Source organism: Hyla sarda, chromosome 3 (assembly GCF_029499605.1).
Source record: "Hyla sarda isolate aHylSar1 chromosome 3, aHylSar1.hap1, whole genome shotgun sequence".
NCBI lineage: Eukaryota > Metazoa > Chordata > Amphibia > Anura > Hylidae > Hyla > Hyla sarda.
Genome location: NC_079191.1, coordinates 162,218,378 through 162,245,684, shown reverse-complemented (window position 1 = coordinate 162,245,684; position 27,307 = coordinate 162,218,378). Strand labels below are relative to the sequence as shown.

Genomic DNA, 27,307 nt, shown 5'->3' with positions numbered 1-27,307 from the left:
ACTGTGTTAAAGTAGAATATGTTACGAAAAACAATCTTGGAATAAGAATGAAAGGTAAAAGCATCCCAGAGTTATTAATATATAAAGTGACAGTGGTCAGATTTGCAAAAAAAAAGGCTATGTCCTTAAAGGAGTAGTTCGGTGCACACTTTTTTCATGTTATCCCGTCTGGGCTGCAAAATAAAAGAAAACGCACTTTATCTTACCTGCCAACGAGCCCCCGGAGCTCCGGTACAGGTGTTCGGTCCCCAGGCTGTATTCTTCTTACTTCCTGTTAGCCCGGCACGTCACACGGAGCTTCAGCCTATCACTGGCCGCAGCAATGTCCCGCCTCGGCCGGTGATAGGCTGAAGCTCCGTGTGACGTGCCAGGCTAACCGGAAGTAAGAAGAATACAGCCCGGGGACCAAACACCTGTACCGGAGCTCCGGGGGCTCGTTGGCAGGTAAGATAAAGTGCGTTTTCTTTTATTTTGCAGCCCGGACGGGATAACATGAAAAAAGTGTGCACCGGAGTACTCCTTTAAGGTGAAAATTAGCTGCGTCCTTAAGGGATTAATATCTGTTTCTTTCTCCATGGAGGCCAGGTAAACATTCTTTTATGATATCTGGCTTACATTTTATCAATGTGTAAAGAAGAGGTTCACAAATTCTTATACTGTTAAAACATACCTACCATTAAAATGATAGACTGATCATTTCTTTGTCAGTGGGCAAACATACAAAATCAGCAGGAGATCAGATAATACGTCCTTCACTGTGTCTGCTGATGGCATTATTTAGGTAACAACAGTCGGCTTTAAATTTGCTCCAGAATATATGTATATTGTGGATTGTGGAATATTTATCAAAACCTGTACAGTGGAAAAGTGGTGCAGTTGCCCATAGAAACCAATCAGATTGCTCCTTTAATTTTTACAAAGGCCTCTGAAAAATAAAAGACATAATCTCATTGGTTGCTATGGCCAACTGGTCAACCTCTGCACAGGTTGCTTGGGCAGCATACAGTATCTACATGTTCTTTGTGACAGGTTATAATGGTGAAACCTTATCTAGTCAGCATCTATAGCTATATCCAAAATATTGCTGTCTGCACCAGCCATCATAGTGTGATCACTAAAAAACTAGCAAGCCACTCCTATACCATTGCTGCATTCGATGTGGTAGAATATAGGCATACCAGTTATCATGACAGTCCTTATTTTTGCTTCCATAAGTTCTTGTAGCACAGGTTTTGTCTCAGGTTTGAGCTTATTTTCCATTATGAGAAATCCAAGAAATGCTAAATTAGATTCTACTTCTTCCCTACGAAAACATGGTGATAATAAATGAAGATGATGATCAGTCAAGACAAACATCACAAGCTAATGGTAAAATTCATTATATTACTGTACCTTCCCAAACTTTCTATAATCTGGACATTATTTGTAGCTAATTTTTTATATGCCAGAGCAATCACTCGGAAACCCTGTAAAGTATAATCCTCAAGTACTTTAGGGAAATTTAATGGCACTGCATAACAAGAAAAAAAGATGTAAGTTAATGACATTAAACAGAAGCATACACCTTGCATGTATAGCAGCAGTACACACAAGCAAATCTCCAAATGATTGTCTTTTGAAATTAAGCTTTCTTATCACCTAAAACATGTTAAAAGTTAAAGGGGTACTCCGGTGGTTAAGATTTTTGGCTACATCACATCTTCTTTTAATGTTCATGTTTTTTGCAATTGACATGTATTATATGTTTGTGTAGCATGTGTCTTTTTTTCTTACCTGTTTGTGGGCCAGGAAGTTCTGTAGTTCTGTGTTGGATCTCTTACTGTTGTCCACATGTTAGGATTAGGCTGTGGACAAAATGTCATGGCTTTTTTTCTCTCTGTTCTTTCAAAACTGCATGAGAGAGATAAGCCATGCCCCTCATCTCCCCCTCCTGGAGGACGCAGGTCTGCATGACAGAGATAGGCCACGCCCCCTCATCTCCCCCTCCAGGTGATCGCAGGTGTGCATGAGAGAAAGAAGCCAGAGCAGGGGGAGAGAAAGGACATACTTCCCTGTCCCTGTTATGTGTGTATGCTAGTGTTTACAAACCAGTGTGCCTCCAGATGTTGCAAAACAACAACTCCCAATATACCTGGACAGACTTTGGGCATGCTGGGAGTTGTAGTTTTGCAACAGCTGGAGGCACACTGATTGGGAAACACTGGCCTAGCCTATTCAGTATATTACAAAGTGCATTGTTTCCCAACCAGGGTGTCTTCAGCTGCATCAAAACTACAACTCCCAGCATGCCCGGACAGCTTTTGGCTGCCCAGGTATGCTGGTAGTAGTAGTTTTGCAACACCTGGAGGCACCCTGGTTGGGAAACACTGGTGTATGCCCTATAGAGGTGTGGTGAACTACAGCCCCCAGGAGACTACAGAGGCAGCATGCTGGTGTTATACCACAGACTGAAGACTCCTGAATGACACATGCTGGGAGTTGTAGTCCCTTTTGTGTGTGTATGCCAGTGTATTACAACCAAGGCTGATTATATTAGTGTGCTGTGTATAAGGGGGCCGACCCGGGAAAATAGTAGGGTGGGTAAAGGGCGGAACAAACAAAAGTTAAAATTAAAAAAAAGGAGCTGCCCCAAACCAGCAAGGCATGTGGCATGCTGGGATTTGTAGTTTTCAGCACAAAAAGAAACAGGAAATAGAAGCAAAGATAGGAAAACAAAATGGGGGATAAAAAGACAACAAATAACGGAAATAGAGTTGCCTAAACCACAAGAATAGAAATGAAAGAAAACAAATAGGGTAAGTCAAAAACGGAAAAACACGTTGACCACCGGAGTACCCCTTTAAGCCAGTAGGGATCTTAATTCTTCCATATTTGGTGCTGACTCCATGTTGTTAGGCTCAGTCTACTACCAGTAACAAAAATATTAAGGGTGCATTCACATCTTAATTTTACTATACTACTTCTTCTTCGATTTTTAACTTTGAGATCATACAAATCTGCATGCCAAGTCGTCTCCGTCTTCCATTCATTAATGATAGAAAACAAATGCATCAGTTTTGATACGCATCTGATTTTGCACGATTTAAGATCGAAGGTAAAATCGTGGTTGACCCCGATTTTTCGTCCAGATTCAAAATCAAATCAAAATCATACCCGATTTTTTTTATTATTGTTGTCTATGTAAATCGCATGGAATCGTGTGACTGTGCGATTCTATCAGATTTATCACACACAATTTTTTTGTACGCATGCACAGTAGACTTCAAAACACATACACTTCAAATATGTAAAACGTTATTGCCATTGGCATACATATTAATTTTAAAAACAGGATCAGATTTTTATTGAAAATCTGATGGAATTTTCGTCTGTACAATTTTTGGATATAATTTTAAAATCGGATAGCAAAGAAATATTTACATACAATTGCAATCCTATTTCGTTCGATTTTATGGTTCGATAATCGGATGGTTAAATTGTGACGTGAACCTAGCCCAAGATGCACAGAAGGAAATTAGAGCAAGGCAAGGCTTAGGCTGGGTCCACACTACGTTTTGTCCCATACGTCAGCTCATTTTTGCGCCGTATGCGCTTTTACAACCGGACCTAAAACCGTGGTTGACCACAGTTTTAGGTCCGGTTGTAAAAGCGCATACGGCGCAAAAATGAGCCGACCGGACCGAACGTTTCACTCCGGTCGGCTCATTGAAGTGAATGGCATACGGGAGCGCATACGGTCACATACGGGAGCGCGAGCTTTTAGCTCCCCCCTGCCGTATGCGCTCCCGTATGGGACAAAACGTAGTGTGGACCCAGCCTTATCTTAGAAATGCTGTCTGTTCATACAGACACTGCCTCAGCTCCAAGCCACAGAATCTAAGGCCCAGATTTATCCAACTGTGTGAGAGAAAAAGTGGAGTGATTTCCCCCACAGCGACCAATCACAGCTCAGCAAACAAGTTCTGGTAAAGCTAAGCTGTGATTGGTTGTTATGGCAAAATCTCTCTACTTTTTCTTTTACACAGTTTGATATATCTGGGCCTATGTAACTACAAGTAAGTCAGGCCCTGCATGCTGAAGAAAAATGTTTTGTTTTCTGAAGGATTTATTTAATATCCTTGTGGTCTTATAGTTTCTTGTATAGTAAGTAACACACTGCATATTAACAATCATGTATGTGCTATAACCCCTTAAGGACTCAGCCCATTTTGGCCTTAAGGATTTTTACGTTTTCATTTTTTCCTCCTCGCCTTCTAAAAATCATAACTCTTTTATATTTTCATCCACAGACTAGTATAAGGGCTTGTTTTATGCACGACCAGTTGTCCTTTGTAATGACATAACTCATTATATCATAAAATATATGGCGCAAACAAAAAACGCTATTTTTGTGGGGAAATTAAAAAGAAAAACGCAATTTTGTTAATTTTGGAAGGTTTCGTTTTCACGCTGTACAATTTACGGTAAAAATGACATGTGTTCTTTATTCTGAGGGTCAATATGATTAAAATGATACCCAATATTACATACTTTTATATTATTGTTGTGTTAAAAAAAATCACAAACTTTTTAACCAAATTAGTACGTTTATAATCCCTTTATTTTGATGACCTCTAACTTTTTTATTTTTCCGTATAAGCGGTGGTATAAGGGCTCATTTTTTGTGCCATGATCTGTACTTTTTTTTGATACCACATTTGCATATAAAAAACTTTTAATACATTTTTTATAATTTTTTTTAATAAAATGTATAAAAAAAGTAGCAATTTTGGACTTTTTTTTTTTTTTTTACGTTCACGCCGTTCACCGTACGGGATCATTAACATTTTAAGTTTAATAGTTCGGACATTTACGCACGCAGCGATACCAAATATGTCTATAAAATTAATTTTTTACGCTTTTTGGGGGTAAAATAGGAAAAAACGGACGTTTTACTTTTTTATTGGGGGAGGGGATTTTTTACTTTTTTTTAACTTTTACTTTTACATTTTTTTTTTTACAATTGAATAGTCCCCATAGGGGACTATTCATAGCAATACCATGATTGCTAATACTGATCTGTTCTATGTATAGGACATAGAACAGATCAGTATTATCGGCGATCTTCTGCTCTGGTCTGCTCGATCTCAGACCAGAGCAGAAGACGCCGGGAGCCGGAAGGAGGAAGGTGAGGGGACCTCCGTGCGGCGTTCTGAATGATCGGATCCTCGCAGCAGCGCTGCGGGCGATCCGATCGTTCATTTAAATCGCGCACTGCCGCAGATGCCGGGATCTGTATTGATCCCGGCACCTGAGGGGTTAATGGCGGACGCCCGCGAGATCGCGGGCGTCGGCCATTGCCGGCGGGTCCCTGGCTGCAATCAGCACCCGGGATCAGCCGCGCATGACACGGGCATCGCTATGCCCGCGGTTATGCACAGGACGTAAATGTACGTCCTGGTGCGTTAAGTACCACCGCACCAGGACGTACATTTACGTCCTGCATCCTTAAGGGGTTAATTTGTCAGTGTATGTTATATAGGCTTTTCACTTGCTAAAATGTCTCTTTGTGTTCTAAATAGAATGTAGTTTCTTTATTGTTTTGGATCATTTTAAAAATGTATTCATTAGACAAATTCATTCTATACAGATAACACTGAACCAATTTTAGCTAGTGAAAAGCCAGCGTAACACATACACTCATGTGTGGGCTATAATCATAGGTAGTAAGGGAAGTGAGGGCAGGGAATATATCATAGAGCAGTGCTGGCAGAATAGAGAAATGCAAAAATGCAGGCACTACTATAGGGGTAACTGTTGAGAAAATAGCTACAGAAGAGCTCAAATATGTGGCTCCAGGGACTCAAGTTCTTTTTAAATATTATACAGAACCCATGAAACAATCAAAAAGCAAGGTTAAAAAATAATCGTAATAATACCTGTTTCTGGTTTACAAAATTGTTCCACCATTTCCGGAGCTCCTTTCATAAAAACAAGACATTCATCACCTCCTATAACTTCAGCGACGACTGACATACGTTGTAGGCTGGATGAGAAAGGAAACTGATGCAGGATAGCTATACCTTCCACTGGGACCTGAATAGGTAATCAGTTTTGTCACAAAATGGGTTTTTATTACATTATTCAAAATAATACCATTATTTCCCAAATTAGACCATTATTACCTACTGTATGTACAGGATATTTTTTTCTAAATTAGAATTAGGAAACTTTTGTATAAACAGTCACATTCTTGGTGTTCTATGGGCACTGCATGGGAAACGCTTTCCTATCACCAACTGTATAGTAGGAAGAAGCATAATAGGAAATCAAGCTAAGCTTAAAGGATTATCGTGGTGCAGGAAAACTAATCACCAATCCAAAGGAAAGGGGATAAATGTCTGATTGCAAGGGGGGCCGACTGCTGGGACTGCCCTGCACTGAATCCAAGCTCTCTCCAGGAACAGAGCATGTCGACCCCTGCACGATTCGGCGGCCTACATACCCCCTCCATGTTTCTCTATGGGAGAGCCAGAGATAGCCGCCTGCTTTATCTAAAGCTCCTAATAGAGATACATGGATAGTTGGCTGCCAATTCATGTGGGGGTTGACATGTTCCGTTCCTGGGGAGAACAAGGGTACAGTGCGGGAGATCACGGGGGGTCTCAGCACTCGGACCCCCTGCGATTATACATTTATACCCTATTCTTTGGATAGGGGATACGTTTTCCTGTACCACAGTACTCCTTCAAAGGGGTATTCCGACCTTAGACATCCTATCCCCTATCCAAAGGATATGTCTGATCATGAGGGTCCCGTCGCTAGGACCCCCATGCGAACTCCGTGCAGCACCTGGCCCTGATCTGGCATCACAAGGGGGCGGGGCGTCATGTCTCAGTCTCTGGAGCAGCGGCCGGCACAGAATGGATAGGGGATAAGATGTCTAAGGCCGGAATACCCCTTTAAGTAAAATGAGCTACAATGCACAATTTCATACCACTGGTACTTTGCTTGTCTGTCACTAACAGAGAGTATTTAAATGCGCAGTCACATTTTTAATTCTTGCTCACTAAATTATTTAGAATGTACTTTCATTTCCACATACCACTAATGAAAAACAATGATATGGTAAAATAAATAATACTTTATTTGTATATCCATTATGGACATAACACAGAACTACAGAATGTAACTATATTGTATTTTGGTGTCCCGGTACCCTATTTTATACGTTACCTATGTAGAGGTCCCCATAGTCAGAGTCCCTAGGACGTCGGGGTCCCTCTTTTCTAGTCTTCCCCTTGTCACCTCTCACTTAGCCACTAAATATATAGTAGTTCTATCTGATATTTATACAGTTATAAGTATAAAAAGTGTATATATTGAATTGTCTACCTGTTTGTAGCGTAACAGGACCTGCGGGTCATGTGATCAGGTGGAAAACTCTATGGTTTTGCTTTAGGACCTTAGGAGGTCCCAGTGACGTGTTCACCCATCATGCCTTGTAACGGTGAGTGACAGCTGACACGGACCAATCCAAAACGCCCCTGCCCATATAAGGGAGCGGCGGCCCTTAATTTCTCTCTTTCCTCGTGAGCTACTGATGAGGACGGATCTGCGCAGCTATCTGTGCAGCTATCTTCCGGAAACGGCCATTCATACAAAACTGTGAGTTATCTCAATCCCTGTTAACTTCGCAAGATCACCGGACCTAAACAGACCCCTAAATCCGGACGGATCTCTGCACAAATCCTAATTCTATTAAGCCTTGGATAAGTCAATGGTCCGCAGCATCTGTCAATCATTGCTGAGCTGTATAGAGACTGTATTACTAAGACTGTTGCTCTTAATTGGATGTACCGCAAATACTTCAGTAAAGTTTATGCAAGTTCAAGTTCATCCCTATTGTGGACCTTCATTCATTTAAGCACACACCTATCGTTTCTGGGAAGGGTGGCGATAGGCCGAAGATTTACCTCAGCGTATTAACCCTCACCCTGGCGTCACGAGTGACAGGGGCTAAATTAACCCCTCAAATACCGAAGCAACACCCCCACTGTATTATATCCCCCCAAGGGCTATCACAGTATATTATACCATTTTATACATTTGCCACACTGCATGCACTAGAGCAGTGGTCTCCAACCTGCGGACCTCCAGATGTTGTAAAACTACAACTCCCAGCATGCCCGGACAGCCAACGGCTGTCTGGGCATGCTGGGAGTTGTAGTTTTGCAACATCTGGAGGTCTGCAGGTTGAAGACCACTGCACTAGAGGAACATCTTCAACGCAATAAAGTTCTTGCTATGGAATTTACCTGTTCAGAATCTGCTCCAGGTTCTACAATTTTATATAGTTGTGAGTCATTGTTTTCGGTGTCTTTTAAAACCTAAACGTATAAAGTACAAATAATAAACATATATTATACACATGTGGATATATTTTCTATTATATACACAGACTGTATATACACAAACTGCATGTCATCACATTCCTGGCTTCTAACCTGTCCACATTTTATTGTTTTATCAACTTTTTAATGGACTATTCTGAAATTTGAAAGCTGAAATTATTGGGAAGGATCCAAAAAATAAATTATAGGGGGAGACTTATCAAAACCTGTGGAGAGGAAAAGTTGAAAGTTCTTCTTTCATTTTACAGAGGCCTTGTTAAAACTGAAAGAATCGAGCTGATTGGTTGCTATGGGCAACTGGGCAACATTTTCCCTCCACAGGTTTTGATAAATCTCCCCCATAATCTTTTTTCTGTAAAATATTTCTGTAATAAAAGTAAACATTATAACAACTTGTTGTTACTTAGATTTATACACACTGGGGGAGATTTATCAAAACCTGTCCAGAGGAAAAGTTACCCAGTTGCACATAGCAACCAATCAGATCGCTTCTTTCATTTTTAACAAGGCCTCTACAAAATGAAGCAATCTGATTGGGTGCTATGGGCTACTGGACAACTTTTCCTTTGCACAGGTTTTGATAAATTCCCCCCCCCCCCCCCATTTAGTTTGGCTCACCCTCAGGCAGCTCAACATCATCAACCGATCAATCATCAACCAATGAGAAGGCTCGATGTTCGATGTCCAGCATTAACCCTTTAGACACCACAAGCAATGTTAATTGCAGTATATAAAATGGAAAAAACCTCATCTAAAATTGCTTGCTCAGTGGGTTTATTGGGACACTGCGACAGGAACGCGGGGGTCCAGATCAGCTGAGAGGAGGGCAGGAGGACCCTTATCTGCCTCTCCGCCATCCGATCTATGCTCCAATAGTGCAGACAGAATCTGCAGCCGATAACACACTCAGTGTTTGCAATCTAAAGATTACATTTAATAGTCTAATATGGGCACTAGAAAATTGTGAATAAAATGTAAAATCCCTACAGAAAATGCCCATCAGTGGCGTAGCTATAGAGGTCGCAAGGTTAGCATTTGCGACCGGGCCCCGTAGCCCGGGGGCCCGTAGCGCCCCCTGCCACTTCACTATATTATGCTATGCTGCAGCCAGGGCCGGACTGGATATCGGGCACGCCGGGACGTCTAGGGGGCTGTCTGCCTCAATGCAATGTTTAAAAACTTTTTTTTTCTTTAACTTTGCGGCCGCTCTTACCCCTCCTCCTGCCGCAGCGGATTAGCTGCTGGAGGCAAACGTGCGCCGCGCAGGCACGAACGTCTTCTTGCTCCTGGTGCCTAGGAAGAAGTGGAGGCTGGCAAGTAGATGGGAGCTGTTGCTCCTTATCTGCCTCTGAGCCAAACATCCGCGGCAACATGTTCCTGGTGGCCTTCCGTCTATGTAGGGGCCCCCAGCAGTGCCCCCCTCCGAACTAAAACCCCTAAAAACCCGGAACCCCAACCTCCCACACCCCCGGGCCGCGATGTAGCACGGGACTCTGCTTTGGCCTACCCAGAGCACTAAAGCTTCCGTGCGGCCTGCTGCCTCCGACGCTGGATTCCCGGGAACGGATCACCCTGAACTCACGGCGTATGCAGGTGAGGAGACCGAGGACCAGGGGGGGGGGGGGGGGGGGGTCATGTATATGTATGATGTTTGCATGTATGTGTTATGCGATGTATATATGCATGGTGGGGTTTGGTGTCTGGAGGCAGCGTGTGTATGAATGATGTGTGTGTATGGGGGGGATCATGTGTATGTATAATGTTTGCATGTATGTGTTATGCAATGTATATATGCATGGGGGGGTTGTGGTCTGGAGGCAGCGTGTGTATGAATGATGTGTGTGTATGGGGGGATCATGTGTATGTATGATGTTTGCATGTATGTGTTATGCAATGTATATATGAATGGGGGGGTTTGGTGTCTGGAGGCAGCGTGTGTATGAATGATGAGTGTGTATGGGGGGGAGCATGTGTATGTGTGATGTTTGCATGTATGTGTTATGCGATGTATATATGCATGGGGGGGTTGGTGTCTGGAGGCAGCATGTGTATGAATGATGTGTGTGTATGGGGGGGATCATGTGTATGTATGATGTTTGCATATATGTGTTGCACAATGTATATATGCATGGGGGGGTTGTGGTCTGGAGGCAGCGTGTGTATGAATGATGTGTGTGTATGGGGGGATCATGTGTATGTATGATGTTTGCATGTATGTGTTATGCAATGTATATATGAATGGGGGGGTTTGGTGTCTGGAGGCAGCGTGTGTATGAATGATGAGTGTGTATGGGGGGGATCATGTGTATGTGTGATGTTTGCATGTATGTGTTATGCGATGTATATATGCATGGGGGGTTTGGTGTCTGGAGGCAGCATGTGTATGAATGATGTGTGTGTATGGGGGGGATCATGTGTATGTATGATGTTTGTATGTATATGTTATGCGATGTATATATGCATGGGGGGTTTGGTGTCTGGAGGCAGCGTGTGTATGAATGATGTGTGTGTATGGGGGGGGGGGTCATGTATATGTATGATGTTTGCATGCATGTGTTAGGCGATGTATATATGCATGGGGGGGATGGTGTCTGGAGGCAGCGTGTGTATGAATGATGTGTGTGTATGGGGGGGTTGATCATGTGTATGTATGATGTTTGCATGTATGTGTTATGCGATGTATATATGCATTGGGGGGTTTGGTGTCTGGAGGCAGCGTGTGTATGAATGATGTGTGTGTATGGGGGGGATCATGTGTATGTATGATGTTTGCATGTATGTGTTATGCAATGTATATATGAATGGGGGGTTGGGTGTCTGGAGGCAGCGTGTGTATGAATGATGTGTGTGTATGGGGGGATCATGTGTATGTATGATGTTTGCATGTATGTGTTATGCGATATATATATGCATGGGGGTTTGGTGTCTGGAGGCAGCATGTGTATGAATGATGTGTGTTTATGGGGGGGGATCATGTGTATGTATGATGTTTGCATGTATGTGTTATGCGATGTATATATGCATGGGGGTTTGGTGTCTGGAGGCAGCATGTGTATGAATGATGTGTGTGTATGTACTGTATGTATGATGTATGAATGATAGATGTTGTGTAAGCAAGAAGAATGTATGATGTGTGTAAGCTAAAAGGATATATGTATGATGTGTGGACATGTATTATGTTGGGGGATCTGGAGGAGGCAGGTGTATGTATGATATGTGTTTATGTATGATGTATGTGTATGTATGGTGTGTAAGTATTATGTATGTGTGGGGGGCCCAGAGGCGGCGTGTGTATGAATGATGTGTGTGTATGTACTGTATGAATGATGTATGAATAATGTGTGTAAGCGAGATGTATATGTATGATGTGTGGAGATGTGTGTAAGCTATAAGGATGTATGTATGATGTGTTGAGATGAATTATGCAGAGGGATCTGGAGACGGCGGATGTATGTATGATGCATGTGTGTGTATAATGTGTATGTATGTATAATGCATGTGTTTGAGGGGTCCGGAGGTGGTGTGTGTATGAATGATGTGTGTGTATGGATGATGACAATGAAGAAAATCACCTGAAGAAGCGCCGGGAGCGGCATGAAATAGCTGTCGTCCGTTACACTGCTGATCCAAGCGCCCCGCTGTCTGTTTATGCACCGCACCGAATAAAGAAGATACTGTTCACAATACCGTGAGTGCCACCTGATTTTCTTCATTGTCTTTATGTGAATGCAATTCTTGCACTCTGAAGGTTGAGCACCATGGAGCATACAGTTTTAGGATCTGTGTTTCCACAAGCACTAACATGGACTCTGCAGGTGTGCAGTATTAGCAGAGGTCAATCAGTGCCGACTCTCTGTTTCTCTAAGTCACTCTATGTATGATATGTATGAATAATGTGTGTATGAATGATAGATATGTGTAAGCAAGATGTGTGTATGTATGATGTGCAGGAGGGTACAGCTTATAGCATGGTTATTTTGAGGGTTTATATTCAGGGGCACAGTGTGTGGCAGTATTATATTTAAGAGGAAAGTATTATATTCAGGGTGAACAGTAGGTGGCATTATTATATTCAGGGGGTACAGTGGGTGGCAGTATTATATGCAGGAGGTACAGTGGATGGTAGTTAGATATTCAGGGGGTACAGTAGGTAGCAGTATTATATTCAGGGGGTACAGTAGGTGGCAGTATTATATTCAGGGGGTATAGTGGGTGGCAGTATTATATGCAGGAGGTACAGTGGATGGTAGTTATATATTCAGGGTGTACAGTAGGTGGCAGTATTATATTCAGGGGGTACAGTAGGTGGCAGTGTTATATTCAAGGGGTACATTGGATGGTAGTTTTATATTCAGGGGGTGCAGTGGGTGGCAGTATTATATTCAGGGGGTGCAGTGGGTGGCAGTATTATATGCAGGAGGAACAGTGGATGGTAGTTATATATTCAGGGGGTGCAGTGGGTGGCAGTATTATATGCAGGAGGTACAGTGGATGATAGTTAGATATTCAGGGGGTACAGTAGGTAGCAGTATTATATTCAGGGGGTACAGTAGGTGGCAGTATTATATTCAGGGGGTATAGTGGGTGGCAGTATTATATCCAGGAGTTACAGTGGATGGTAGTTATATATTCAGGGTGTACAGTAGGTGGTAGTATTATATTCAGGGGGTACAGTAGGTGGCAGTATTATATTTAAGGGGTACAGTGGATGGTAGTTTTATATTCAGGGGGTGCAGTGGGTGGCAGTATTATATTAAGGGGGTACAGTGGGTGGCAGTATTATATGCAGGAGGAACAGTGGATGGTAGTTATATATTCAGGGGGTGCAGTGGGTGGCAGTAGGTGGGAGTATTATATTCAAGGAGTACAGTGGATGGTAGTTTTATATTCAGGGGGTACAGTAGGTGGCAGTATTATATTCAAGGAGTACAGTGGATGGTAGTTTTATATTCAGGGCGTACAGTAGGCGGCAGTATTATATTCAAGGAGTACAGTGGATGGTAGTTTTATATTCAGGGCGTACAGTAGGCGGCAGTATTATATTCAAGGAGTACAGTGGATGGTAGTTTTTATATTCAGGGGATTAAGTAGGTTTCAGTATTATAATCAAGGAGTACAGTGGATGGTAGTTTTATATTCAGGGGATTAAGTAGGTGGCAGTATTATATTCAAGGAGTACAGTAGATGGTAGTTTTATATTCAAGGGGTACAGTAGGTGGCAGTATTATATTCAAGGAGTATAGTGGATGGTAGTTTTACATTCAGGGGGTTAAGTAGGTGGCAGTATTATATTCAAGGAGTACAGTGGATGGTTGTTTTATATTCAAGGGGTACAGTAGGTGGCAGTATTATATTCAAGGAGTACAGTGGATGGTAGTTTTATATTCAGGGGGTGCAGTGTGTGGCATTATTATATTCAGGGGGTACAGTATTTAGCAATAATAATGATTATTGTCTTCATACAGAGGATGAGGATCTACTGACAAAGTGAGAACCTATGATGTCCGGGTGTCAGACTCTGCAGAGAAGATGGAGCTGGAAGAAGTCCTGAAGTCTGGACCAGATGTAGAAGAAAAGAAAAGACAACACTCAGGTCACTGATATCATTGTGTTTTCTCCTGACTGTCCCATCAGAGCTGGAGTCACTTGTAAGTTCCGCAGTGATGATGGGTGATGTTGTACCCTAATCTGTGGCTCTCCAGCTGTTGAAAAACTACAACTCCTATAATGCCTAAGGCTCTCCAGACATGATGGGAGTTATAGCTTTATAACAGCTGATTGTTGATTGGTAGGGGTCCCAGCAGTTGGACCCCCTCCAGAAAAATGGGCTGCTTATTCTTAAATGCCTGTTTTGTCTGTCAGGCCCTGCCTGTTAGTCACTTATATTGTTGCGTATTCCCCTGACTGTAGTCACTGATATCTTTGTGCAGCCGAGTAAGGGGTCGTCCGGGATTGGGGAAGAGAGTCGTTAGGTGGTAGGGGGCCAGGGCAATTTTTCGCACCGGTGCCCCATGGTTTCTAGCTACGCCTCTTATGCCCATTAAAACAAAAATGGTATCGATGAAAACTACAGATCATAGTGCATAAAATAAGCTTTCATACATCTTCATACATGGAAAAAAATGTTATAGGGGGTCAGTATGCTTTTTTTTCGTACAGAAAGTTATTTTTTAAAAGTAGTATAATAAAATAAAACCTATATAAGTTGGGTACAAAAATAGAGAAACATAGCCACACATCTACAATTTGTATTTTGATCTGCTTGCTTCTCAGCGTAATTTCAGAAACAGGTTGTTAGTTTACCTGTAAAAATTGGACATTACTGTAATTGTATGACCTACAGAATAAAGAAAATGGCCCTCATTTACTATTGCAAACCCAACGTTTTGTCTGTGCCAAAATTTGCGCCAGAATTGAAGAAACCCTGACTAACTCTCCATTTTGCTAAGGAAACTCGAAAAAGGGGCGTGACCAGCAGGAAAAGGGGGCGTGGTCACCAAAAAAAGGGACACACTCCCGACATTTTAACAAAATCCCAACATATTTACTAAGATTTCCACAGAAAACATGCTGGGTTTCAGCTGAGGAAAACCAGACAGATCAAAGCATGTGTAAAAAAAAAGCAAAATGTAGGGAAAGTGGAAAATGTGGAAAATAAATTGTAGGGAAATAAAACCCACAAAGAAACCTACACTCCACTCTTGGTAAATAAGGGCCAATGTGTAATTTATATTGCAAGGTGCACTGCGTAGCAACAGAAGCCCCCAAAATTTGCAAAAATGCGTTATATACACATACGCTTACATATAATACACATATCCCATTCACATTTAGGAGGTTGGACAACTTTTAATGTCTTTATTTAACCCTTTCTCCTATCCATCCTTAAGGCTCCCAATAGGCTACTAGAGCAGTGTTTTCCTAACAATGTGCCTCCAGCTGATGCAAAACTACAACTCCCAGCCAAAGGCTAACTAGGCATGCTGGGAGTTGTAGTTTTGCAACAGTTGGAGACACACTGGTTGGAAAAGCCTGGTGTGTGTGTGTGTGTGTGTGTGTATAGATAGATAGTAATTAATCACTTACAGGTAAATGGTCAGTGCCTGCTGCCTCACTCCCCCAGGCAACCTCCTAGGCAGCCGTGCAAGCATTTTTTTTTCTTAAAGGGCCATCCATAGAAGGAGCAGGAAAGCTTATCTCTATCCATGTCCTAAGACACAGATAGAATTAAACTCTGCAGCTCCTTCAAATGTTAGTCTTTGTCTGGGCACATGACTGTATCTGGGCCCCCTCAGACACGGGAAGTGCCCGAATGCCCAACGTGTCAGTCCACCCCTGCCATTGAACCAGCACTACAAGCAGGGGTGAATCTGGTGTGCTCCTGGCAAGACATACTGTGTGGCTTAAAGGGGTACTCCGGTGAAAACCTTTTTTCTTTTAAATCAACTGGTGGCAGAAAGTTAAACATATTTGTAAATTACTTCTATTAAAAAATCTTAATCCTTCCAGTACTTATTAGCTGCTGAATGCTACAGAGGAAATTCCTTTTTTTTTGGAACACTGATGACATCACGAACACAGTGCTCTCAGCTGACATCTCTGTCCATTTTAGCAACCATGCATAGCAGATGTATGCTAAGGGCAGCATGGTTGCTCAGTGGTTAGCACTGCTGCCTTGCAGTGCTAGGGACTTGGGTTCAAATCCCACTAAGGACAACAATAAATAAAGCGTTATTATTATTATAATAATGTAAGCAGAGAGAACTGTGGTCGTGATGTCATCAGAGAGCATTCCAAAAAGAAAAGAATTTCCTCTGTATTATTCAGCAGCTAATAAGTACAGGAACGATTAAGATTTTTTAATAGAAGTAATTTACAAATATGTTTAACTTTCTGCCACCAGTTGATTTAAAAGAAAAAATGTTTTCACCGGAGTACCCCTTTAAGTGCTATGTATTAGGGAAGGCACCAATAAGCTCCTCTGCCTAGACCATAGTATTTAGAACACGCATAGCAACATTTCAATAACATTACTGTAAAACATAAAACATACCCAGCCTGTAGACTGGAACATTTTCAAATCCAATGGATCTCCCTGTATTTTGCCATCCAGGACGATCAGTGAATGACAGCTGACCATTCCTCCTAGTAGTGGACTCCATGGAAAGCTATTCCCAGGTGTAAAGCAATATGCTTCCTGGAAGCTTCAAGACAATGTATATGTTATAATAACAAAAATACAGTATTTGTATGTTAATTAACAGTAAAATTATTTTATTTTAATATATATATTAAATCAACTGGTGCTAGACAGTTAAACAGATTTGTAAATTACTTCTATTAAAAAATCTTAATCCTTCCAGTACTTCAGCTGCTGTATACTACAGAGGAAGCTGTGTAGTTCTTTTCAGTCTGACCACAGTGCTCTCTCTGAACCTCTTCTGCTCTGGACAGTTCCTGACATTGACAGAGGTGTCAGCAGACAGTACTGTGGTCAGACTGGAAAGAACGACTCAACTTCCTCTGGAGCATACAGCAGCTGATAAGTACTGGAAGAGTTAAGATTTTTTAATAGAAGCAATTTACAAATCTGATTAACTTTTTAGCACCAAATGATTTCATTTTTTTTAATCACCAGAGTGCTCCTTTAAGAGCTTTGTAATATATGTTATCAGACAAAAATGCTTCTTTTTCCAGTTATGAAACTGTTTTCCTCCTCTCCTTTTCCTGTAGCTAAACTCATCTACTCTGAAAATCAGTTCAGCTTCGTCATGTGTATGAAGACAAGAAATACAAGTCTATGGAGCAGGGAGAAGGGAGATGGGAGGAGTGAATGTACACAAACTGCAGAAAGACAGACAACCATGTAAGTAGGAAATCTCACCCTAGGCTTTTAAAAACAGTTCATGCTGCTTTTTCTGTGACTGTTGTTTTTTAGGCGGTGTATAGAGACATAGTGCAGGATCTCCTCTTCTATATGTACAGTATATAGAGACAAAGTGCAGGATCTCCTCCTCTATATATACAGTATATAGAGACAAAGTGCCGGATCTCCTCCTCTGTGTGTACAGTGCATATAGATATATTATTACAGGATCTCCTCCTCTGTGTACAGTGTATATAGATATATTAGCACAGGATCTCCTCCTCTGTATGTACAGTATATAGAGACAAAGTGCAGGATCTCCTCCTCTGTATGTACAGTATATAGAGACAAAGTGCCGGATCTCCTCCTCTGTGTGTGCAGTGTATAGAGACATAGAAGTGCAGGATCTCCTCCTCTGTGTGTACAGTGTATAGAGACATAGAAGTGTAAGATATTCTCCTCTGTGTGTGCAGTGTATAGAGATATAGAAGTGCAGGATCTCCTCCTCTGTGTGTACAGTGCATAGAGACATAGAAGTGCAGGATCTCCTCCCCTGTGTGTGCAGTGTATAGAGACATAGAAGTGCAGGATCTCCTCCTCTGTGTGTATAGTGTATAGAGATATAGAAGTGCAGGATCTCCTCCTCTGTGTGTACAGTGTATAGAGACATAGAAGTGCAGGATCTCCTCCTCTGTGTTTACAGTGTATAGAGACATGGAAGTGCAGGATCTCCTCCTCTGTGTGTACAGTGTATAGAGATATAGAAGTGCCGGATCTCCTCCTCTGTGTGTACAGTGGATATAGATATATTAATACAGGATCTCCTCCTCTGTGTACAGTGTATATAGATATATTAGCACATGATCTCCTCCTCTGTGTGTACAGTGTATAGAGACATGGAACTGCAGGATCTCCTCCTCTGTGTGTACAGTGTATAGAGACATAGAAGTGCAGGATCTCCTCCTCTGTGTGTACAGTGCATAGAGACATAGAAGTGCAGGATCTCCTCCTCTGTGTGTACAGTGTATAGAGACATAGAAGTGCAGGATCTCCTCCTCTGTGTGTACAGTGTATAGAGATATAGAAGTGCAGGATCTCCTCCTCTGTGTGTACAGTGTATAGAGACATAGAAGTGCAGGATCTCCTCCTCTGTGTGTACAGTGTATAGAGACATAGAAGTGCAGGATCTCCTCCTCTGTGTGTACAGTGTATAGAGACATAGAAGTGCAGGATCTCCTCCTCTGTGTGTACAGTGTATAGAGACATAGAAGTGCAGGATCACCTCCTCTGTGTGTATAGAGACATATAAGTGCAGGATCTTCTCCTCTGTGTGTACAGTGTATAGAGACATACAAGTGTAAGATCTTCTCCTCTGTGTGTACAGTGCATAGAGACATAGAAGTGCAGGATCTCCTCCTCTGTGTGTACAGTGTATAGAGACATAGAAGTGCAGGATCTCCTCCTCAGTGCATAGAGACATAGAAGTGGAGGATCTCCTCCTCTGTGTGTACAGTGTATAGAGACATAGAAGTGCAGGATCTCCTCCTCTGTGTGTACAGTGTATAGAGACATAGAAGTGCAGGATCTCCTCCTCTGTGTGTGCAGTGTATAGAGACATAGAAGTGCAGGATCTCCTCCTCTGTGTGTACAGTGTATAGAGACATAGAAGTGCAGTATCTCCTCCTCTGTGTGTACAGTGTATAGAGACATAGAAGTGCAGTATCTCCTCCTCTGTGTGTACAGTGTATAGAGACATAGAAGTGCAAGATCTCCTCCTCTGTGTGTACAGTGTATAGAGACATAGAAGTGCAGTATCTCCTCCTCTGTGTGTACAGTGTATAGAGACATAGAAGTGCAGGATCTCCTCCTCTGTGAGTACAGTGTATAGAGACATAGAAGTGCAGTATCTCCTCCTCTGTGTGTACAGTGTATAGAGACATAGAAGTGTAACATCTTCTCCTCTGTTTGTGCAGTATATAGAGACATGGAAGTGAAAGATCTCCTCCTCTGTGTGTGCGCAGTATATAAACACCACAAAAAGCTCCCCAATAGGTCTCTTGGCTAACTTTATAAACAATGAACCTACTGGGGAATGAATCCCCTCAGGGAAAACCCTGACTAAAGAACCCCTACAAAAATAAAGTAAAATTTTACTTTTATTTGTTCAGTTAAAATAACTGTGTGCTTTTGCTTTTTAGCCACTAGATGGCAGTGGTGCTTTAAAATTTCTCAACACTGTGCACTATGTTCTATACAGGGTGGGCCATTTATATGGATACACCTTAATAAAATGGGAATGGTTGGTGATATTAACTTCCTGTTTGTGGCACATTAGTATATGTGAGGGGGGAAATTATCCTGATGGGTGGTGACCATGGCGGCCATTTTGAAGTTGGCCATTTTGAATCCAACTTTAGTTTTTTCAATGGGAAGAGGGTCATGTGACACATCAAACTTATTGGGAATTTCACAAGAAAAGAGTGGGAGAAGAGGGTTGCATTGACAATCCAACACAATGGGCAGCACATTAAACACATTTTATAAGTGGTCAGAAACTTGTAAATAACTCATGAAAGAATAAAGTTACATTAAAACCAAGCACTTCATTGTTTTTCTTGTGAAATTCCCAATAAGTTTGATGTGTCACATGACCCTTTTCCTATTGAAAATGGCCGCCATGGTCACCACTCATCTTGAAAAGTTTCCCCCCTCACATATACTAATGTGCCACAAACAGGAAGTTAATATTACCAACCATTCCCATTTTATTAAGGTGTATCCATTTTAATGGCCCACCCTGTATATTGAAAAATAGTGTCTGTATCCAGACTACTATAGTATTTATTGAATAGAATTGCCTCCGGTGCCTTACTGCAGTCCAGCAACAGAAGCGCTTTAACTATGTGGAACTATGGCACAGTGTGATATTAAAACATAACACCTTTCCTCCTTAACGTTTCACCATTCTTCAATGGCTTTCTCAAAAGTATGAGGCATGTCAGTACCGCAGGCTTGCTGGATATTTATAGATTAACACTTTTAATTAATTGACTGTCTGGCGTGCTAGGCAGACGATAGACCGCCGTAGTTTGTGAGAGGTCATTTCCTTCATGTGATGCCTTCTCCACCTATCAGCTTCTAGGTATGGCACCTGTATTAGGACTTAGTGTCTTTCGGCACATCATGTTTCTAATGCACGTGCGCCCGATTAACACGCAACTCAGTAAACTTAAAGTATTCAAGCATCTCATAATTCTAATGTGCATGCTCCCGATACGTACACAAGTCAATAGACTTAATGTGTTTAGATGTCTCCTGCTTCTCATGCGCATGCGCCCGATACACGCGCAGGTCAGTGGACTTTGAACTAGAAACATATTGAGTTTTCTTTGCGCATGTTCAGAAAAAAGATGTGCATGTCTTTGGACTTAATATTTTTCAGTATTTACCATTATTTACAGACTTAAGATCAGTTTATATACGCAAGACCTTTTGGACATGTGCTGAAAGACACTAAGTCCTAATACATGCAACATACCTAGAAGCTGATGGAGGTGGAGGAGGCATGACATGAAGGAAATGACTTCACACAAACTACGATGGTCTATTGGCTGCCTAGCACAACAGGCAATCAATTAATTAAATGTGTTAATCTATAAATATCCGGCAAGCCTGCGGTACTGACATGCCTCATACTTTTGAGAAAGCTATTGAAGAATGGCAAAACGTTAAGGAGGAGAGGTGTTATGTTTTAATAATGTCATAGTTCCACGTAGTTAGAGCGCTCCGGTTGGTGGACTGCAGTAAGGCACCGGAGGCAATTTTTTTCAATAAATACTATAGTAGTCTGGATGCAGACACTATTTTTCAATATATAGAACATAGTGCACAGTGTTGAGAAATTTCAAAGCACCACTGACATCTAGTGGCTAAAAAGCAAAATCACACTGATATTTTAACTGAACAAATAAAAGTTAAATTTTACTTTATGTTTATAGGGGTTCTTTCGTCAGGGTTTTCCCTGAGGGGATTTATTCCCCAGTAGGTTCGTTGTTGTGCAATATATAGAGACATGATAGACATCAAAGTAAGGATCTCATTCTCTGCATGTGTAAAGTGTATCGGAGACACCATAGACATTAAGTTCCATCTACCAGCTCTGGAAGGACCGAAAATTATAGATAAAGCCTACAGAGCAGACATTTGCTAAAGAAAAAAAATATATATATACAAGTTATATAATGGCAAGAGAAAATGCTGTTCCTTATGTACACACATAGGGCAAATTATCCTAAAAAGGCAACTGAAATGATGGGTATGCTTTTTGCAAGGAAAATTTACCTTCTCTTATCTGAAGGAACAATACCCCATAATTCCATTCCATCTTCTGTTAAAGTGCCTGTCTAAAGAAAATATGATTATGAAGTTATTTAGGAATACCTGTAAACTGTGCTAACTCAATGTTTATTACCAAGAAAACTGAAAAGAGTAATGGTTGAACCAACATGGTAATTTGTCTACTGATATCAGCATCACAATCCACATGTTCCTAATAGCTTAAAGGGGTACTCCGGTGCTTACACATCTTATCCCCTATCCAAAGGATAGGGGATAAGATGCCTGATCGCGGGAGTCCCGCAGCTGGGGACGCCCGTGATCATGCACGCGGCACCCCGTTTGTAATCGGTCCCTGGAGCATGTTTGCTTTGGGTCTGATTACGGGCGAGCCCAGGGCCGGCGGCGTGTGACGTCACGCCTCCGCCCCCGTGTGACGTCACGCTCTGCCCCTCAATGCAGCTATCACGCCCCCTCCCGTATGCTTGCATTGAGGGGCGGAGCGTGACTACACACGGGGGCGGAGGCGTGACGTCACACGCCGCCGGCCCTGCGGTCGCCCGTAATCAGACTCGGAGCGAACACGTTCCGGGGACTGATTACAAACGGGGTGCCGCGTGCATGATCACAGGCGTCCCCAGCTGCGGGACTCCTTTGGATAGGGGATAAGATGTGTAAGCACCGGAGTACCCCTTTAAACTAGCCAGTTCAATAACCCACTTGACATGCATGTTTGGCTTCAAATATATGGGGAAGGTAAAAAGACAACAACTACCGCACAATTCTGGCATTTTCTCTTTCAGGTGATCAACACAAAAAACACACTATACCTTATCAAAACAGATGATATTTAGTTGTCCGCACATATTAATCCTCTGTGCACTTAGACAGAATATGCCATTCCTTTGAAGCCTTGTTTGGGAATATAATATACAGACTGTGACTGCTGCTGGTAGAGCTGGGGGTATGCTGACAGTGACATAAAGCAGTGTCCAGAGGACAGTGTCTGTTGTGGAAGCCTAATGTGTTAAAAGTCACAAATAACACAATATTCACTTTGTTAATATTTTTCATTAGATATCTTAAACTTTAAACATCTCCTTATTTCCTGTTGCCTAATAATTCCTATAGTAGTGTTGCATAGTAAATGAGTACATGCACTGGGTTGAGCTTTACATACTGTATGTGTGGTGTACCTAAACACCACAGATGATAATTCTCCCCCAAAGATTAGTAGTACATGGTTAGAATCAAGGACCCTGGTCACTAGTTTATATTGCCCTCAGGGCAGGCCAAATCTGATGACATTGTTTTATTAATTTTGCCTTTAGGCATGTTATGTCCTGCTGAATGCTTGCAACATGGCAGGTTGCCAGGGAACTGTTTCCTGCTTCCAGTTAGAAAATACAGCCAGGCATCAGTGTGGGCCCAAGCAGATACAGTGACCCCCCGACCTACGATGGCCCCGACATACGATCATTTGAACATACAATGGCCTCACAGAGGCCATCGCATGTTGAAGGCAGCATCAACATACGATGCTCTTGTATGTCGGGGCCATCGCATAACCGGCTATCCGGCAGCGAAGACTGCTTCAGCTGCCACCGGATAGTCATTTATGCTGCCCGTGTGGTCCGCTGACGATCACTTACCTGTCCTCTTGCCTGTCCCCTGCATCGTCGGCACTCTCCATCATCGTCATCACGTCGCTGCGCACGCCGTCCCGTCATTCAACGGGAGCGGTATGCGTAACGACGTGATTGCAGCGACAGAGAGCGAGAATGCTGGGGAAGCAGAGGCCTTGCTGAAGAGTCGGGGACACTCTGGGGATGCAGCGACAGCGATGATGGGCCATATCCAGGGCAGCGGTGACGGTCCAGAGCGGTGGGGACACGTGAGTATAACCTCCAATACCAGTGGTCTTCAACCTTTGGACCTCCAGATGTTGCAAAACTACAACTCCCAGCATGCCCGGACAGCCGTTGGCTTTCCGGGCATGCCGGGTGTTGTAGTTTTGCAACATCTGGAGGTCCGCAGGTTGTAGACCACTGTCCTACACTTTACATTGCACGGATCCCTCAAGGATGGTTTCTACAAACGATGGTCCATTTGGAACGGATTACCATCGTATGTTGAGGGACCACTGTACTGACATTGACATAGGGACAGCATTGAGCACTGTGCCCTGAATCAGAAAGGTCAGGGAGTGCGGCTCTATCCACATGTGCTAACCAACGGACCTGCTGCGAGTGCTCTGATCTATCCCAGGTCCTCCAAGAAAAGACAGAGGGGGAGATACATCTAAACCTGTGCAGAGGAAAAGTTGTCCAGTTACCCATAGCAACCAATCAGATTGCTTCTTCAGGTTTTGAGGTATCTGAAAAATAAATGAAACAATCTGATTGATTGCAACTGGTCAACTTTTCCCCTGCACTGGTTTTGGTTAATCACCCCGAGAGAGCAAGATGAACAGTTTTTTTGGGTAGAGGTGATCGGACAAAATGGTCGTTTGGAACCTAAGAGACATCTTAATTCTAACCACCAGACATAGAAAGCCTCTATCTTGGAGAATAAGCGCAAGACAAAGTGTTTCTGTGGGGTAATCTGACAGTATGCCCTTAATTAATTAACATGCATTGTTTTAAATTGGCATCATTTTTTAGTTATTATTTACTGAAACACTTGTTTATTATAAAACTAGAAATCAACTTACTCCATTTTTGGTATAGACAATAGGTGTGTATATCACTCCAACCACTGTAACAGCCACTAGCCCCAATAGAAATCTTACTGCATCTCTATGCAGTTTAAAATTGACAGGCTTGGGGTAAAGGATAGACCGTACAAGGTCTCCTTTTGCTGTATTGAAGCCTAAAATATATAAATAGATATTAATTAAATACAGAAATATTTAAAGAGTATGCAAGTGATTATTTTTTCCTAACAGCATTTTCATATACAGTGGTATTGCTAGCAACTGGCACCCTAAATATGTGCCCATGGTCTTTTGTCATCAGTGATCACCCGATACTGTTTCTGTGTTCTCCAGGTCTGCCCTCTATGGTGCCCCAGAATCAATTGGTGCTGTTCCTTTATTATATAAAAACAATCTATTGTTCACCACACACATACCCAAAACTGTCAGCTGCCTATTGCTACCACTAGGGGACAACCTGCATACAGTTACCAAATACCAAAATATGATATGCAAGTTGGTCTGACATGCAGTCAGATATGTACAAGTATATTACAGGGTAAAAGAAAGAGAAACACAAATAACATGTGTATATATACTGCAGCAGTGAATTACTTTTGTTATGTCACACATGAAATTATTGCATACAAGGATTACTCAATGGGGTACTCCGGTGGGAAAATTTTTTTTTTAAATCAACTGGTGCTAGAAAGTTAAACAGATTTGTAAATTATTTCTATTCATAAAATCTTATTCTTCCATTATGAGCTGTTGTATACTACAGAGGAAGTTTTTTCTTTTTGAATTTATTTTCTGTCTGCCCACAGTGTTCTCTGCTGACACCTCTGTCTATGTCAGGAACTGTCCAGAACAGGATAAGTTTGCTATGGGGATTTGCTCCTGCTCTGGACAGTTCCTGACATGGACAGAGTTGTCAGCAGAGAGCACTGTGGTCAGCTGATAAGTACTGGAAGGATTAAGATTTTTTAATAGAAGCAACTTACAAATTTGTTTAACTTTCTGGCACCATTTGATTAAAAAATATATATTTTCCATCAGAGTACCCCTTTAACCCCTTCCTGACCCATGACATACATGTACGTCATGACCGTGAAGGTTCTCCCGACCTATTGATGTACATGTATGTCATGCAGATACTGGCCGCTACTTGCGGCATCCCGCCGCGCCCGGTAAGATGGTGGCTATCACTAATAGCCAGCCATCTTGCCTCGGGACCTAGGGGTGATTTCGTCCGTCCCCCCCCCCCCCTCACTGAGATCGTTACTATCAGCTAGTCAAATCTGACTAGCCGATGGCAGCGTTTTCGCAATGAAAATCCTGAGCAGAGCAGTGTGTGTGTCCTGATCACAGGGTTCGGGACACACACACACTGCTCTGCTAAGTGTCCCCAGTGTCCTGTCCCCCTTCTCAGTGTCCTGTCCCTCTTCCCCGATGTGCCTTACCAGTATCGAGCTCCCGCAGCTGTGCCCTCCTGCATGTTTCACTTCCGGGGTAACGAGTGCAGTAATTTTCTTTTCTTTTTGTAAATGAGCTGTTTAGGTGTACAACAGCTCCCCCTCAGCATCCTAAAACTGCTACTGTATCTTGTGCTTGGCAGGGCAGACACTAGGGGGAGCTGTTGTACAGAAGTAAAAACTAAATGGACAAGTGTATATAAATATATATATATATATATATATATATATATATATATATATAAAATTTTCATAATTCAAGTGATCCCTAAAAAAGTGTGATTTTGTACTTTCATAGAAAATTTGAAAACATTCTCAAGAATGTTTAACAAATGATGCCAACATAAAGTAGACATGTTGTGGATGTGAATTAATAACTAAATTTATTTGGGATGACTATTTCTCTTACAAGTAGAAAGTTTCATACATAGAGAAATGAAAATTTTTCAAATTTTTCACAATATTTTAGAGTTTTTCACAAAAATCACTTCATGTATCAACAAAAATGTACCACTAATATAAGGTACAATATGTCTCAAAAAAAAAAAATCTCTGAATCACTTTGCCAGGTAAAATCATTTCAAAGTTATTACCACTTAAAGAGACACATGTCAGATTTGAAAAAACGAACTGGGTCATAAAGGCCAAAACTTGCTGGGTCATGAAGGGGTTAAAGTGTTTCCTCAATACCTTACATAACAAAAAATATCCCAGTGAAGGATAAAGAAACAGATAAGTTTCCAACTGTAAACACCACAAGAACCCTAACCAGAGATCACTTATACCCTTTCTTTATATCCTCAACCTAAAACTTAACTTTTATTAGAGGTTTAGAAACAGTAACAGTATTGTCAAGACTGACTGGGGGGGACAGGGAGAGTGAGCCCTAAGCTGTCCCTAGTAACACTCTCCCTGCCTACTTGCCCATCCACCCGAAACGGTGGATCGACAACTTGGAGCCGGTCCCTCCCTGTGCTGAAGTACAAAAACCAGAACAGATAAACTAGACAGGATACAAATACCAACAGGGCAGAATATAGTGTATCAACAAACAGTTCACAAACCAGAATCCAGATAAACGGCAGATATGAATAAATGAACTAGACAAGGTATAAAATGAGTAAACAGCAGAAACCAGGAAATGCAGGGGATGAATAGAAGAACTGAATGTAGAACACAAAACTGATCAGGAACATAGAACACTGTTCACACTGGACTAAGATAACTAACATGAACTTCATAAAAACGGATACCAGAAAACCAAACTCTACAACAAAGAGGAACACTGGTCAGGATACTAGACAGGATATTTTTCAAGATACAAAACAGGATATATTTCAAGATACAAGACAGGATACATTCAAAACCAAACTCCACTAAGTGGAAGGACAGGATTCTCACAGTGTGAACACAAACTAAGCAAAGCAGAACATACAAATCCTAAAAACAGACAGAAGTCTAGATGACTAGTTAAAACTCAGATTAATACTAAGACAGACAAAAGCAAGGTGCATCATAAAACAGACATCATAGGATTATTGCA

General features: G+C 41.9%; 1 protein-coding gene across 4 annotated transcripts in view; it reads right to left on the bottom strand.

The window, feature by feature from the left end:
- Positions 1-27,307, bottom strand: part of LOC130361839 (probable cation-transporting ATPase 13A4) — a 108,044-nt gene that overhangs the window by 56,402 nt on the left and 24,335 nt on the right. For all 4 annotated transcript variants that reach the window (XM_056565398.1, XM_056565399.1, XM_056565401.1 and 1 more), the window contains exons 10-17: positions 24,308-24,465; positions 22,425-22,613; positions 21,601-21,662; positions 16,447-16,597; positions 8,298-8,369; positions 5,919-6,075; positions 1,393-1,510; positions 1,179-1,303 (exon numbers count right to left, since the gene is read on the bottom strand). In XM_056565398.1, the coding sequence (XP_056421373.1) occupies positions 1,179-1,303; positions 1,393-1,510; positions 5,919-6,075; positions 8,298-8,369; positions 16,447-16,597; positions 21,601-21,662; positions 22,425-22,613; positions 24,308-24,465 (1,032 nt within the window). The remainder of the gene's footprint in view (positions 1-1,178; positions 1,304-1,392; positions 1,511-5,918; positions 6,076-8,297; positions 8,370-16,446; positions 16,598-21,600; positions 21,663-22,424; positions 22,614-24,307; positions 24,466-27,307) is intronic.